Source organism: Lontra canadensis, unplaced genomic scaffold (genome assembly GCF_010015895.1).
Source record: "Lontra canadensis isolate GAN:19392208 unplaced genomic scaffold, GSC_riverotter_1.0 scaffold78, whole genome shotgun sequence".
NCBI lineage: Eukaryota > Metazoa > Chordata > Mammalia > Carnivora > Mustelidae > Lontra > Lontra canadensis.
This window is the reverse complement of record NW_022631072.1, coordinates 5,489,259-5,506,042: the sequence shown is the minus strand read 5'-3', so window position 1 is coordinate 5,506,042 and position 16,784 is coordinate 5,489,259. Positions and strand designations below refer to the sequence as shown.

Sequence of the window (16,784 nt, the reverse complement as noted above, 5' to 3'; positions counted from 1 at the left end):
GTTGCTCGCAGAGAGGAGGGGAGTCTTTTTTTCTTAACTACTAGGACTATTGAGAAGACAGAAAACTTATGTTGAGATCCTAAGTTGGAACTCAGAGTGTTTACCATTGAGATTAAGTTCCATAGTTTCCACGGGTTTTACGGTTTTTACTTTTTGCCCCCCCCTTTTTTTTTTACTTTAATGTTCTGTTTCCCAGTGTGTTATAAGTTAAACAGTTTTTAATTGTAAAAAGAGACCTACCGACTATTTGTGATCTTGTCACTATGTTAAATATGTTTTTGGAGGTTGAAATACCTACCTGCAGACCTGGTTTTGGAGCTCAAGTTATTTGGAGTTGATGAACTTCCTAAAATAGTTTGAAAACCACAATATTAAATGCTGAAGATAAATTATTTTTTATGATAAATGAAGCTTTCAGAGAAAAAAGATTCCGTGTACTTTGACATGAATATGGTCAGCGTTCTTAATCTCATTGCAATTACAAATGTAGGGCTTATTTGGCTACTTTTCTTTTTAAAAAGCTTTGGCTACAGTAGAAGACTTCCAGATTCGTCCACATACTCTGTACGTACATTCTTATAAAGCTCCCACTTTTTGTGATTATTGTGGTGAGATGCTCTGGGGATTGGTACGTCAAGGACTGAAGTGTGAAGGTATGTGTTCTAAGTTTTTGTACCGTTTGAAATAGGATTTTGTATTTGCATTTTCTGATCATTAATGAAAGAATAAGATCAGGGGTGCCTGGGTGGTTCAGTCGGTTAAGTGTCTGCCTTCCTCTCAGATCATGAACTCAGGGTCCTGGGATCCCGCCCCGCATTGGGCTCCCTGTTTGACAGGGAGTTTGCTTCTCCCTCTTTCTTTGCCCCTCCCCCAGCCTTGTGCATGTGTGCACGTACACGTGCTGTGCTTTCTCTCTCTCTCTGAAAAATAAAATCTTAAAAAAAAAAAGAGAGATCCTCAGTTGGTGACTAGGTGGTAACTAGGGTTTAGAATTGGACAGATCTGTTTTTCTGAATTTAAATTGTCACAGGAGTCAGGTGCACATTTCTGAGTCCTCTTAAGTATTAAAGGTGGAGAATCAATAAAGTTTTTCTGTAAAGGGCCAGAAATTAAATATTTTAAGTTTTGTTGGCTAATAGTCTCTGCCACAACTACTTAACTCTGCTTGTGTGCCCTGAAAGCTATAAACAAGATGTAAAGAAACGAGGAGCATGCTGCATTTCAATAAAATGAATTATGAACACTGAAATTTGGATTTCATGTAACTTTCACATGTCATGGGGAGGGTTTAGTATACAGTCCACAGTTTGCTGGTGTTTAGGTTAGTTGTTCTCAAACTTTGCCAAGTATCGGAATCACCACAAGGACTTGTTAAAGCATACTTTGCTGGGTCCCATCCCCAGAATTTCTGATTCAGTTAGTCATGTGGAGCCCAGTAATTTATATTGAATTTTTTGGCTTCACTTAGCTTGTCTTCTAGGTTCTCAATTAGGATAACTATTGCTGCCAAAGAAAAGAAATTAAATAAAAGAAGCATGTATTTTTTATGTAACATACTTTATATATTATTATAAGTATGTATTTATATGTCATAAAATTACTAAAAAGTATTACTATAAAATTATTTAAAATTCTTATAATTATAATTATATAAATATATCATAAATTTTATAATATATAAATTATATATAAATATATTATAAAATTTTTATAATTAAAATTATAATATATAATTTTATAAATATACTTTTATAATCATGTATATAAATACATTATAAATATAATTAAAATTATATAATTAAAACTTTAATATATAAATGTGTATATATTAAAATTTAAAAAACTTTTTTTAAAAGATTTTATTTATTTGTCAGAGAGAGTGCACGTACAAGCAGGGGGAGCAGCAGGAAAAGGAGAAGCAGATTCCCCTGATGTGGGGCTCGATCCCAGGACCCTGCAGTCATGACGAGCTGAATGCAGACTCTTAACAACTGAGCCACCCAGGCGTCCCTTAAGTTTCTTTGATCTATTATTTTTTTTACCTTTAAAATATATTTAGGCTGTGGATTAAATTATCATAAACGATGTGCCTTCAAGATTCCAAATAATTGCAGTGGAGTAAGAAAGAGACGTCTATCAAATGTGTCTCTGCCAGGACCTGGCCTCTCAGTTCCAAGACTTCTACAGACTGAATATGTAGCCCTTCCCACAGAAGAGGTATGTATTTTAAGGCAATAAAAGAGCATTTTACTACTTATTCCTTATGTTTCTAAAGGATATATGACATCATCCCAGAATATAAATTATGTACTAAAGACTACTCACATTCCTACACTTGAAAAACTTAACATGTATTACTGGAGACAGAGTTTACTAGTAGTAATGAATTACCTTTTATCTACTTTGGGACCACATTATCACTTGGACCACTGCATTAGCCTCCTTACCAGTGTCTAGCTTCTGGTTCCCATACTTCACTTCATCTTACATACAAGAGCCCGATCATTTTATTTCACTACAGCTTCATACACAACTCTGATTACATCACTCCCCACTAGGAAGCCTTTATATATCCTAGATTTCCAACATTCTGTTCCCCCAACCCCAGCAGTCTGTTCTATTCAACATTCCCTGAACACACCATTGCTCCCTCTACCTTTGCTTTTATTGGTGTCCCTCCTACATGCTTTTTCCAGATCTAGCTCAACAGCTGCCTTTCCTGGATTTTTTCCCTTAACCTAGAAGTTATTTTATTTGCTGAATGCGAGACCACTTTTCAAACCTTGCTAATGGTGTGTATAACATTCTAACTTAATATCATAGTGTCCTCAAGGAATTTATGATCTGTTTAGAAAAGATAGTACTCATGTGTTTGTGTGCCCTACCATGCCCAGCACAATACCTTGTAATTAGTAGGTATTCAGTGAGGAATGAATGAACATATTGATCCACACAATATTCCAGTGAGATATCTTAGTAGATGTATACATAATGAGACAGTTGAGACTAATAATGGTCAAGTAGTAACTTGACTCAAGTCACAGAGCAAATTGGTAAGCAACATTAGAATTAAATCCAGATCAGATTATTTTTGGGTTATTGATTTTTTTCCCTAGTATATCATACCTCTGAAGAGTAAGACAGTAAATCAGGGAAGAAAAAATAACTTGCTTGTTCATTTGCTAGTACTTAAAGTGACCTCCATCTGTAGATTGCAGTCTTATAATTTAGTTGTTTCTGTAACCTCCTTGGTCTTCCATAAATTAATGGCAAAATCAAGCTTTTGGGCTATTGTCCTGATATCCTAGTCACAAGATTTTGCTATACTGAGGCATCAGAATAAAAGCATCTGAAGTTCTTTCACAAAAATCCCATGTTCCCATGTTGTTTAGCCTTGATGTGAGGTGTTTACCTTAAAAAACAAGAATGCTATGGTACAATGAACTGAGAGCAAAGAGTTATTATAAACATATGCAAGAGTTGGGGGAAAGTCTGGTAATTGAAAAGTTAGTACATTTTATAGATGAACTGCATGGGAAACTTAGGAGTGAGGTCCATAGGATAGAGATATTTTTTTTAAGAGTCCCACAAATGATGCTGAGATGCCAGCTACCCCAGATGAGTAATACTAGATTAGGAAATAGCAGGACAGAGCAAATGAATAATGTATTAAGTTTTAATTCATTAGTTTATATTTTATCCTGAAGATGAAAATTCCTTAGGGAAGTAGAAGAATATAGAGTGATATGTTTGTGTTGGTTAGGTTGTGCAGAGTATTTCAGAGCGAGTAGAAATCATTTCTCAAAAAAGGTTGCTTTTATCAGTCCCAAGCATTCAGTCTTAAAAAGGAAAAAGGTAAAGTAAAAGAAGAGCTCATGGAGGAAAATTGGAGGGAAGGGAGAGTAGAAAAAGAGGACACTCTAAAGGAATAGAGGAGATAGCAATGAGGAAATGAGTGCAACCTTGATCTGAACCAAAGTGAGAGAAGAACTAACTCCAAATTGCCACATGGTGAGAGCCTCCTAAATTCTGTGTGCAGGCTTCATGCTGGATGCTGTACTTGTATTTTCTCATGTCATCTTCATGACAGTCCTAGAAGGTAGGCAGCTCTTATCTTCATTTTATAGATGAGGAATGAGGAAGGAAAGTTTCTGAGTGGTCACGATATTAACCTTCACTGACTTCTGATATAAGCTTGGAAAAGGCCAGTTGGGAATAAAAACTTCTGAATCTGACTCTGAGGTTGTCATCATTTACATGTAAGAAGGCAGTTTCTGTTAGAGTATCTGCAGTCAGTCTAAAGGGAAGCAAGTAAAGAGAGGGAGGAGCACAAGAAGATAGGCTTTTCACTGAATTTGGTTACAACAGGACCACTAATGTTGGAGAGACAAGAATTGAGTGATGGCTCTTTGGAGATGAGAGAAAGGGGAATATTCCTAGCAGCACATTAGGCAAATGCCCAAGGGGCCAAGACAGGACAGAATCAAGGTAGAAAGAAACTGTTGGGGCTAATTGTATGCATAAAAGTGGGGGTATTTTTTTCATTGAATAATATTCCAAAGTGAAATATATATAATTAGGGAATTGCCCCTTTACATGCTTTTATTGCCTTTATTATTGCACCTAATTGAGAATTGGCAACATTGTTATAAAGTTTTTGTGAACAGATGTTCACTTCAGCAAATATTAGTTGAAACTCACACTGTGGAAATAATTTGATCACTTTTAGAGAATTTCCAGCTACACATTAATAAGAAATAAGAATTTAATAGTTTATAAAGAGGGACCATTAAAGCAAGGCAAGAGAAGAATTTTCATTCAACTCTAGTTACTCTAATCTCAGTGGTCCCATTTTCACCAAATGCTCCAGGTAATTTTACCAGTGCCCTCCTTCCTCCAAATTCTGGTTCAGTATTCCATACCTTTCCTGCCTTCCTCATTCCACAGAGTGGTAAACCACAGTCATTAATGAGATTGTAGCATATGCCAAGGTATGTTGAGTTGGGGAAAGATTAAGAATCACTGGACTTCTATGTAGAAGACTGAGGGCTAGATCTTGATTTTGATACTAGGACTTAGTAATATTAATCTTAGAGCCTCGTTTTTCATATTTAAACTACTGCTTGTACTAGACATGAAAAATTAGGTGGCTGCTACAACCGCAGTCCCATGTGTAGTTCCTTGCATATGTACTGTGTACCATGTCCCTAATACCAGTCCCAGGAGGATCTGACAAAAGGCAATGAGTCACCAGCTGGCCATTGGCATATGAAGGGATATGTTAGGAAAGTTCTGCCTTGCCAGGGTATCCTGTATACTTGATGATGACTGGCAAAATCAATCTTATTCCGTCTTGTATGTTTGAAACTTGAGACAAACCAAAAGTGGTAGGAGCAGGAGCAAGAAAAGACTGTTGAGAATAGGGACCCAGGGATGAACAAAAGCCTACAACATCTGTTTCTGGTTCTTGCTGGCTTCTTGATTAGCTTTGCAGGATCACTGTGGTGCTTATTTTGCTGAAGGTGCTCTGTACCTGGCTGCCTGATAGAAGGGTGAGCCAGACCAGAGCAGGAGACCTTGGGGAGCTGAAGCAGGCAAGCAAGTTTGGCTTGGGTTTTAACCTTCTTTTTTTACTTTTCTCATATTAAACTGCTTCATAATTTGTTTTAGAACTTTTATGGCAACACATTAGTGAAAAACCATCCATCAGAGACTGTATTTATGTTCTTTTTAATAATGCTTTCCTCCATTTGTATGTCCTTTATTCTTCTTTTCTGCCTTCCTGCTTTCTTCCAAAAAGCCTTTATTTCCCCCCTTCTTCCCTTCATTTCTTTCATACACTTCTGTCTCCTAGCTGCTTCTGGCTTCTTTTGCTTTTATTGGTTGAACATACCTTCGTAGACTGATTCAACTTCTCTGGGCTACAGACATGACTAGTTATGGAAGGCATAAGAAAGATCTCAGGACCTCAGTTCTGGCAGTGAAGGTGCAAGCAGCTACAGCAAAATGTATAATGCATCTAGATGGTTGTTAGGTATTTTGTGCTTGAGAACATGGACTGTACTTCATTTTTGCTTCTGTGATACAAAGTGTCGGGTTTGGCCTATAATATAATAATCAGTGAAGGTTGAGTGAATGGCATGGGCCATATTGAACTGGCCTGTAATTTAATTTATTTCTTTTGTATATATAGAAAGTACCATAGCTACAAATATCTAGTTATCCCCCAGGTTACACAAAAATTTTTAATCAACACCTTTAATATTCCTTTTTTGCTTATCTAGGGGAAAAGGCCCAAATAACTAGAAAATACTTAAATATCAAGGAACCTCCTAAAGCATAAGTCCTGGGGCTAATGTTGTTTTGGCTAATTTGTATCTGCCATTTTTTTTTCATCATCATTAATTAGACTAAAGTTTTTAACAAACATATTTTAGAATTTATAAAAATAAATTTGAAAAACCAAGATTTGTTTCAAAATATTTTCAGACATGTTCAGTAATTCTACATGAGTAATAACACTTTCTGAATTTAGTTTTCCTATGATTAATTTCTCGGTAATGTTTTTCAAGGGATTTAAATATGTCATAAGTTCGTTCTAAGGCTTTTGTTTTTTATCTGTAAAATGCGGTACGTGCCTAGCAAAAGTAGTTTACAGTGAATATACACATGTGAAGAGGAAAACTCTTTTTTTTTAGCATAAATAATAACAAAAAATCCAGTGTTCACATTCAAGTGTTGGTAAGTTAAGCTTCCAGAGGAAACTGCTGAGATGTGCATTTTTAGATTCTTGGCTTTAATGTCCAATGTAAATGACTTTTGTGGTCAAATCCTGCTCTTAATACTGTGTTTTTAATTTTGACTTATACTTATGAAAATTACTCATGTTTTAGTCACATGTTCACCAAGAACCAAGTAAGAGAATTCCTTCTTGGAGTGGTCGCCCAATCTGGATGGAAAAGATGGTAATGTGCAGAGTCAAAGTTCCACACACATTTGCTGTTCACTCTTACACCCGTCCCACAATATGTCAGTACTGCAAGCGGTTACTGAAAGGCCTCTTTCGCCAAGGAATGCAGTGTAAAGGTAGGATTGGTTGTTTTTCTTAAGTACAATTTATATATTTTCATTAGCAAATTTGGTTCAAAATATTTATTTCAGAAACATTAGGCAAAGAAATTGGATTTCTAGTTGTTAACTTTAAAAGGACAATACAGGGGCGCCTGGGTGGCTCAGTCGTTAAACGTCTGCCTTCGGCTCAGGTCCTGATCCCGGGGTCCTGGGATCGAGCCTTGCATTGGGCTCTCTGCTAGGCGCGAAGCCTGCTTCTCCCTCTCCCACTCCCGCTACTTGTGTTCCCTCTCTCGCTGTGTCTGTCTCTGTCAAAAAAAAAAAAAAAAAAGTACATGCCTGCCCACACATACATATCTATTTATTAACAACTACTCTCTGCAGTAAATGTACTATGTGCCAGGAATTATGCTGCAGAAAAGTTAGGATGTAAACAGAAAAACTAGAATTTGGATCTATAAGATATGGTTGCTTAACACGAGCCAATATGGGATAGTTAGTAAGAAGGTAAGCAGATATTTGAGCTTAAGTCTTTCTGATTTCAGAGCCAGATGCTACCCAAATTATAAAATAATGCTTTCCTCTTTCCTTTAAATATTCATACACACAAACAAACCTATTACAAGAGTTTTACTGTTTTTGTTTTAATTATGTAGCTAGGAGACCTATACCAAAACTGTTACTCCAAATTGTTATCACGCTGAAATAGGAAGAATATAGTAGAAGCCACTGGAATTGTGATAGGGATTATCCATATTTGGAATAAAACCCAGAACACTATCAAAGTACTCTAGAAACATCTCTTAATGAACCAGGTTTTCAATAGAATAATGGAATATATTTTCCTGTAGTTGTGTAATATTTTATGCTTTTTAAAGATGATTTTACCTTTTTGTCTCATATCTTCTTAACAACAATGCTATATAATATAGTGAAAACCAAAAGTAGAGTTTAAACCAAAGTAGAGTTTAAAATGTCTTATTAATTATTGAGCCACTATGCAGTATAAGTAACCTGTCATCCTATGTACTTATTTTTTATGTGATTATTTTAACAGTTCTTGGTATCATACTTTTTATATAATAGATGTAGTTGTGGAATTGAATTACGTAGTTTTATCTAAATAAAACATTAGAGTTGAGGTCTTTGTAGCAATAAACCAACCTATTTATAACACAGATAGAGTAATTGTACATAAATTTAACTCAAGTATATAAGAAAACTTCTCTTGGCAACATAAGAGAACATCAGATAGAGAACATGTTGTGCCTTTGTTGCCAGGTATTTAATAACTATCAGGCAGGCATAATGAAATGTTGAAATTTTATTTCAACAGCTTACTTTTGAGTATGAGTTAATATATAAATTAATACCTCAAAATATCAACACCAAAGTGTATTGGCAAGCAGTCACTAAGGAATGTTTTGGTAAAGAACATTAATAACAGATGTGCAAATTCTAGCCAACAGATAATCTTAGTAAAGGTTGTAAATAATGTTGCTCTGTAGAGCAGAACAGAAACATTCTAGAACCATACGCAGTGCAGCACAGTATTTTATAGAGGACCTAAAATAAATATGTAGATTAATGAATTTTGAAATAAAACCAGTTAACTCTGCACCGGGTTATTGGTTTAATTTCTTAGAATTCTAAAAGAATAATGTTTTGTGTTTATATTGGTTCAGAAATACATATATTTTTATATAGCTAAGCTATTTTTAATTATCCAAAACAATCACTTATTTCAGTGATTTCTATATTTTTGTGATTTAAATTAAAGTACTTAAAAAGTAGCTTTTAAGATATTTAAAAGCTTCAGTGGCTCAGTTGGCTAAGTGTCTGCCCTTTGGCTCAGGTCATGATCTCAGGGTACTGGGATCTAGCCCTGCATCAGGGGCCTTGCTCAGCAGGGAGTCTCCCTCTCTACCTCTCTTGTATGCTGTCTCTCAAATAAATAAATAAAATCTTTAAAAAAAAAAAAAGTAAAACAGTCATTTTCATTCACCTTTTCAAGCTAAGAAAAATTTAGTTAAATAGTTACTCTGAATCATTTGAGAAAACAGAGTTTCAAGAGCAGTATTCATTCGTTCATTCATTCACCTGTTTGTTTTCTTCTTTGTTATATTAAAACTTTAAGGCAGCTTGAAAGCATATATATAATACAAGAAAACATAAGTTAATAAAAACATGAGTAGACAGGAGGGCACTTGATATAAGGAGCACTGGGTGTTATATGCAACTGATGAATCACTAAATTCTACCCCTGAAACTAATAATATACCTATATGTTAACTAACTTAAATTTAAATAAAATCTAAAAAAAACCAAAACCACGAGTAGGAGTACAGAGAAATAATAATGCCTGCCATTTGAAGGTACATACTTGCTCAGGTAGGCCACAAATTTGGCTCTGCATTTTCAAAGGGAAAAGAGAAGTTTTGTTATTGTCACAATTTATAAAACCTCATGAGGTAAAAAGCACATCAGTTATTTAAGATATATGGAATATATTAATATTAATATCATATCAATTTTTCTAGGGCATTTCATTTAAAAAGACAGTGTTGTTTTTTTGTTTTTAAAAATTTTATTCATTTATTTGACAGAGAGATCACAAGTAGGCAGAGAGACAGGCAGAGAGAGAAGGGGAAGCAGGCTCCCTGCTGAGCAGAGAGCCTGATGCCATGCGGGGCTCGATCCCAGGCTCCTGAGATCATGACCTGAGCTGAAGGCAGAGACTTAACCCACTGAGCCACCCAGGTGCCCCAAGACAGTGTTATTTAATACAAGTTTTGTCATCCACCAAATAGTAATCATGGGACTTTTTCTTATGCTATTGGTATGATACCCAGAATTTTCTTGAGTCACAAGGATTAAAAGATCATTCTGAGTTAGGACTTGGAATTAGTTTTATCCAGAATTTGCTGGTAGGTGTATTTCCAAGGTGGAAGGTGGTAATAGACAATAGTTATAGCATGGGTCTCAATTTTGGTGTCACCTTAAAAATACTTATTAAAACACATTTCTCAGCCCCACTCCCAGAGCTGCTGATATAATAGGTATGGGGTGGGGCACAAGAATTTGCATTTCTGACAAGTTCTTAATAATGCTGATGCTGCTGGTCTGGGAACCACAGTTTGAGAACTACTGAGTTAAGGGTAGTATTGAACAGCTTATACCTGACACTCATCTGCAGTGCTAACTCTGAAGTTCTTGCAGGCTGAAGAGAACCATTCATAATGGTGAGTGATCCTGTGCATGAGAAGCACAGTCCTTCCATATAAGGCTGTATGGGAAAGCCCTTATTAATTCCTAACAAAAGCTTGTAGAATCTCAGTCTCTCTTCTGCATATGCACCAGCCCTCACTAATTAGGAACTCAGAGTAAGTGCTTGACATATTGGAAAAGTAGTCAGCCTGAGAAACTCTTAAGGGGAACATGGAAAGATGGATGTGAGATAAGGGAAGGAAACATGGTGCTGCCAGCAATGTGTCATATGAATAGTATTAGCTTCATTAAAGAGATAAACTGACCCATGGTAGAAGTGGGGAAGATGGTGGCAGAGTAGGAGGAACGTAAACTCAACTCATCCCTTGAATATAACTAGCTATCAGAGCATCCTAAATACCCCAGATATCTGCCTGAAGAACAGTAGAACAAACTCCACAACTAAATGTAGAGTAGAGGCTGCAATGAAGGTAGGAAGTACAGGACATGGTTTAGAGGAGAAATGCATGCTTGTTGCTTCAGAAGAGAGGGGACCCATGATCACAGAGAGGGGCAAGAGAAGAGCACTCGGGAATGCACAACAAAAATGTTTTCCCATCCATTGGCTTGGAAAGCAAGATGGGTTCTTGCAGCCAGAGGGGCTTTAAGCCCGAAGTTTTTTAAGTGTCAGTGGACTGGACTCCAAGAGAGTCTAGAGATATCAGGGAATCTAGAGGCATCAGAGCTGCTCCTGGAGAAGCAGGCATACAACCCCAGGGACACACAGTGTGGAAACAGTGATCTGAAGAGTGCCTGGGACGCAAGTGAGGAGATTACTTGTTCTCAGAGCCTGCCCCTGAGAGGCAGCATTTATGAGAGACCTCTCTGGCAGCATAGGAGCTGACTGGTGTGATTTCTCTTCCCTGCCAATCAATGGTGATAGATCAGTGGAATAGAAAACCCTGAAATGAACCCACAACTATATGGTCAGTTAATCATCACAAAACAGGAAGGAATATCCAATGGGTAAAAGTCTCTTTAACAAATGGTGTTGGGAAAATTAGACCATTCTCGTTCACCATACACAAAAAATTAACTCAAAGTGGACTAGAGACCTAAATGTGAGACCTGAAACCATAGATGTCAGGCAGTAATGTCTGACATCAGCCGTAGCAACTTTTTTTAGATGTGTCTCCTGAGGCAAAGGAAACAAAAGCAAAAATAAACTCTTAAGACTACATCAGGTAAAAAGCTCTGCACAGCAAAGGAAACAATCAGCAAAACCAAAAGGCAGCAACCTGTGGAATGAGAGAAGATATTCACAAATGATGTACCCCATAAGGAGTTAGTACCCAAAGTATATAAGAACTTATACAATTCAACACCCCAAAAATGAATAATGCAATTAAAAATGGGCAGGAGACATGAATAGACATTTTTCCAAAGAAGACATACAGATGGCTAACAGACAACATGAGAAGATGCTCAACATCACTAATCAGAGACATGAAAATCAAAACTACAGTGAGTTATCACCTCACACCTGTCAGAATAGCTAAAATCAACAACACAAGAAACAACAGGTGTTGTCGAGGTTGTGAAAGGGAAACTCTCTGCACCTTGAGGGGTGAGAATGCAAACTGGTACAGCCACTCTGGAAAACTGTGTGGAGTTTCCTCAAAAAGTTTAAAAGAGTTAAAAGTTAAAAATGTAAAAAAACAAAAGTTAAAAATGTGATCCAGCAATTCCATTACTAGTTATTTCCCCAAGGAATACAAAACTAATTCAAAGGGATATGTGCACCCTGATGTTTATAGAAGCATTATTTATAATAGCCAATTTATGGAAACAGCCCAAGTGTCCATCAAATTGATGAATGGATAAAGAAGATGTAGTGTGTATATACGTACACACACACACACAATGAATATTAATCAGCCATAAAAAATGAAATCTGGCCACTTGCTAGATGGAGCTAGAGAGAATTATACTAAGTGGAATAGGTCAGTCAGAGAAAGACAAATACCATATGATTTCACTCATGCAGAATTTAAGAAATAAAAATGAGCAGAGAAAAAAAAAAGGAACAAACCAAGAAACAGACGCTTAACTATAGAGAACAAACTGATGGTTATGAGTGGTAGGGGGTGTGGTGGGGGGTGAACTAGGTAATGGGGATTAAGGAGGGCATTTGTGATATATGGAACTGTTGATTCACTATATTGCACACTTGAAACTCCTATTACACTACGTTAACTAGCTGAAATTTAAAACAAAAAATAAACTGAGCCCTGAGGAGTTATAATACCTATTAAGAGGTGGCATCAGAATTTGAAACCAGACCTTTATTCCCAGACTTGAGTTCTTAGGAAAGGAAAACTTTAAAAAGTGTCTAACCATATCTGATACTGCCTGACATACTACATAAATTAATCAAAAACTTGATTTCAGATTGTAAATTCAACTGCCATAAACGCTGTGCATCAAAAGTACCAAGAGACTGCCTTGGAGAGGTTACTTTCAATGGAGGTAAAATTCTTTTTCTTAATTTCCATAAAAGATCAGAAAAGGTCATAATTCTTTTGTGTATTATCTTTGTATAAGGTTATATTTGCATATTTTATTTTGTTTACTTTGTTTCTTAACTTTGACTTTTTTTTAATTTAATAACAGTACACCTTTATTAGTCTTTATGTCTTCCCATTTTTCCTTTAACCACCTACCACTTTGTAGTCTCATATTGCCAGTTGTGCTGCATGTTCTCTTCCATCTTAGACAAGAGACTTTAACAGCCTGCTGCTGTCCCTAGAGGTTTTCATAGTTCTAGTACTTACTGACTGCCTCTGTGTACCAGGCCCTGTTCCACACTCTTTACATATATTGACATTTAAACCTAAGAACAGCCCTTTGAGTTAAGTACTTACAGATAAGTAAACTTAGGCACAAAGACATTAAATAACTTGTCAGAGAAGTGTAGCCAGAAACTTAGAGTTGGGATTCGAACCCACATGATCTGGTCCCCCCGAGTCCACAGTCACTAGAACACATTATACTGCCTTACTCTCTATCAATCTTTCCCTAGACACCCTTGCCTGCTGTTGTTTTGTTTGTTTGTTTTCTGTTTTCAAAATTATATTAGTTGTAGTGATTACCTTTTTGGAAGGAAGAAGAAATTATACTAAGCATAATTTTTCTTTAACATTTACATGACTGGTAAAAATTAAATACAAGTTTTATAGGAGGAGAAGCATAAGGAACAGATATTAAATTTCTTAAGACTTTTAACTTTTTCTTTAATGGCATGATTTTTATGGATGCTGTTTAACACCATTGATAACGTGATTGGTTTTCTCATTTGTGAAATAAATGAATAAGTGTAGTTTTTCTATAGAACCAAAGTCTTCTCTAGATTTATGTTTGTATCTTTTTGTACTTTTCTACTGTTTGACAAATGGGTATCAAATACTATTCATATTGATTTTATAGTACATTTGTATACTAATGAGTTTGCATATCTTTCATATGTTGACTGGTTACTTAGGGGTTTTTCCCCTGTAAATTGCATGTTTTGTCCATTTTTGTGTTTGTTAATGATTTGCAGAGAGTTGTTGATAATTGTACCTAATAATTCTTTGTCAGTTATAGTTGACACAAATACCTTCTCTCAGTTGTGGCTTTTCATTTTTTTTTAAGTAGCTTTATTGAGATAATTTTTGTACTTCACACATAGTTTATTCACAAAGTTAGGCAGCTGTCATTACAGTCCAAAGGTGGGATATTTTCATCACCCTGAAAAGAAACTGCATACACTCTAGTAGTCACTCCTCACTCTTCCCCACCAGCCCTTGGCAGCTGCCATCAACTTTGTATCTCTATGGGTCTTTCTATTCTAGACATTTCCTATAAATGAAATCATATCATGTGCAGTCTTTTGGGTCTGGTGTTGTCTCACATAGCTTCATGTTTTCAGAGTTCATCCATGTTGTAACAAATCTACCTTCTGCTTTGTCATGAATAACATTCCTGTGCATGAATATACTACATTTTATTTTTCAGCTGATGGACATTTGAGTTGTATCCACTTTGGGGCTATGGTGAATACTGCTAAGAACATTTGAGTACAGTTTCTGTGGACATATGTTTTTATTTCACTTGGGCAGATATCTGGTTGTGGAATTGTTGAGTCATATGATAACTCTGTGTTTAACATTTGGAGGAGGACTGCCAGACTGTTTCCCCGAGCAGCTGTATATTTTACAATCTCGCCAGCGCGTGTGAGGATTCAGATTCCTCCGTATGCTCGCCCCCACTTGTTCTTGTCCATCATTTTGGCTGTTGCCATCCTAGTGAGTGTGAAGCGATAGCTCATTGTCGTTTTGATTTGCATTTCGCTGATGGCTAATTGATAGGCACATCTTTTCACATGTCTGTGGGCCATTTTTACATCTGTTTTGAAGAATATCTATTATTCCTGTTTTTTGCCTTTTTAACTGGTTATTTGTTTATTATTGAGTTGTAAGTGTTCTTTAAATATTTGAGATAGAGGTCTCTGATATATGTAAATACTTTTCCTCTTCTTTGGGCTGTCTTTTTACTTTCTTGAGGTATCATTTGCAGCATAAAATCAAGTCCAGTTTATTTTTTTTTTTAATCACTTGGGTTTTTGTTGTTCTATCAGAAGGCTTGGTATAACCCAAGGTCACAAAGATTGACTCTTGTGTTTTCTTCTAAGAATTTTATAGGGTTAGTTCTTACATTTAGACCTGTGATCCACTTTTTATATTTGGTTTAAAAAAGACATCCAGTTTCACCCTTGTGCATGTAGTTACCCAGTTGTACTAGCACCAGTTTTTGAACATTTTGCTTTCTTTCTTTTCTTTCTCTAACAAATTGCCTTGGACATTTGTGGAAAACCACTCAACCCAACATACAATAGTGGTGGCTAATCTTTTACTTTACTTTTAGTATCTTTTGACATATAGAGGTTTAAATTCTAATTAATTAAATTAATTTTCTGTTTTATAGTGTGTGAATTTTATATCTTCTTCAAATACTTTGTCTTGAATCATAAAGATATTTTCCTAGATTTTCATTAAGCATTTTAAAGCTTTTTTTCTCACATTTTAGAAACTCTTTCTCTTCAGACGTATTGATCTCCCATTAATATAAAACTCTGAATTCATTTAAAACTTTGCCAGAACCTTCCAGTCTGGGAGCAGATACAGATATACCAATGGATATTGATAGCAGTGACATGAACAGTGATGGTAGCCGGGGCTTGGATGACACAGAAGAGCCATCTCCTCCAGAAGATAAAATGTTCTTCTTGGATCCGTCTGATCTTGATGTGGAAAGAGATGAGGAAGCTGTGAAAACAATCAGGTATGCGTGTGCATGGGTGTGCCACGAGCTGCCGCCAGATGCAGGCTCAGTACAGGAGCTCCCTTGAGAAAGAATCTCTTTAAATGGACCCTAAAGTGTAATTTAAAATCGATTTAAATTGTTGCTAATTCTTTTACATGCACCACAGGATTTCTGAAAGAAATTTTATCACTCTTGCCATCCACTCAACATGGGAATGTGTGAGAATCTTTGTTTTCCTGAAGAGAAAAACATTTTATTTAAATGTAGTCTAAATGTGATCTCTCACGGTGGAGCAGCCACCACAAGGTGTCAGAATTAACTGACAGTTAAAGCAACCAGTTTCTTCATAGAGGCAGATTACTGGGTGTTCGAAACACCAGTACGAATGTATACCTACAGATGTTGCACAAAGATGATGGTGATGAATTTGGGAGTGGTTAATTAGGCTATTAGCACTTTGTAAAAATGCTATTGGATTATTAAACTTGTAAATATCCCCTTACGTTTATAGAAATTCAATTTTTCTATGAATACAGCTTTATAGGATGTACTACTTTGTAATGAAATGTTAATATTTTGGCAGGTTTTGTTTTTCAGTGGCAACCAGGAGGTATCTAGAGAAAGTGGATCATTTATCAATCTCACATGGCTGAGTGGTCCTTTAATCATTTTGGCTTATCATTAGGTTACAGCTATTACTATCATTCTCATTCTAAAACAAAATTTAATGTTTACCCAGTTTGGAGACTATCCAGAGAACTTAAATAGCTTCTAATCATGAATACTTCATAATTTAAGAGAAAATATTTAACTGAAATTGAAAAACCATGTGTTTTCACATTTATGCCCCAAATTGTTCTTTTCCTCTAGCTATGCTGTTCCTGGCCCATGTTTCAGTATTACCTGACTTGACTGGTGCATTATTTATTATTTTTATTTTCTTAATTGTTATCTGTAAACATTTGACTTTCAGTGTCTTCTGCTAGAAATACTTTTTGCTAACAACATGAATAATGGAATTTGACCTTTGAACCATGTAAATTTGGGTGTAGATATACTTACTTTTTACCTTATTATGAATTTACTAATTAACCTTGCTGCCTAGGGCAAAAGCAGCTTTCTCAACAGCAATCCCAAATGAG

General features: G+C 35.9%; 1 protein-coding gene across 1 annotated transcript in view; it reads left to right on the top strand.

Annotated features, from left to right (window-relative positions):
- Positions 1–16,784, top strand: part of PRKD3 (protein kinase D3) — an 80,804-nt gene that overhangs the window by 40,409 nt on the left and 23,611 nt on the right. The window contains exons 4-8 of the mRNA XM_032881908.1: positions 522–653; positions 2,060–2,217; positions 6,894–7,086; positions 12,730–12,807; positions 15,477–15,660. Coding sequence (XP_032737799.1) covers positions 522–653; positions 2,060–2,217; positions 6,894–7,086; positions 12,730–12,807; positions 15,477–15,660 — 745 coding nt within the window. The remainder of the gene's footprint in view (positions 1–521; positions 654–2,059; positions 2,218–6,893; positions 7,087–12,729; positions 12,808–15,476; positions 15,661–16,784) is intronic.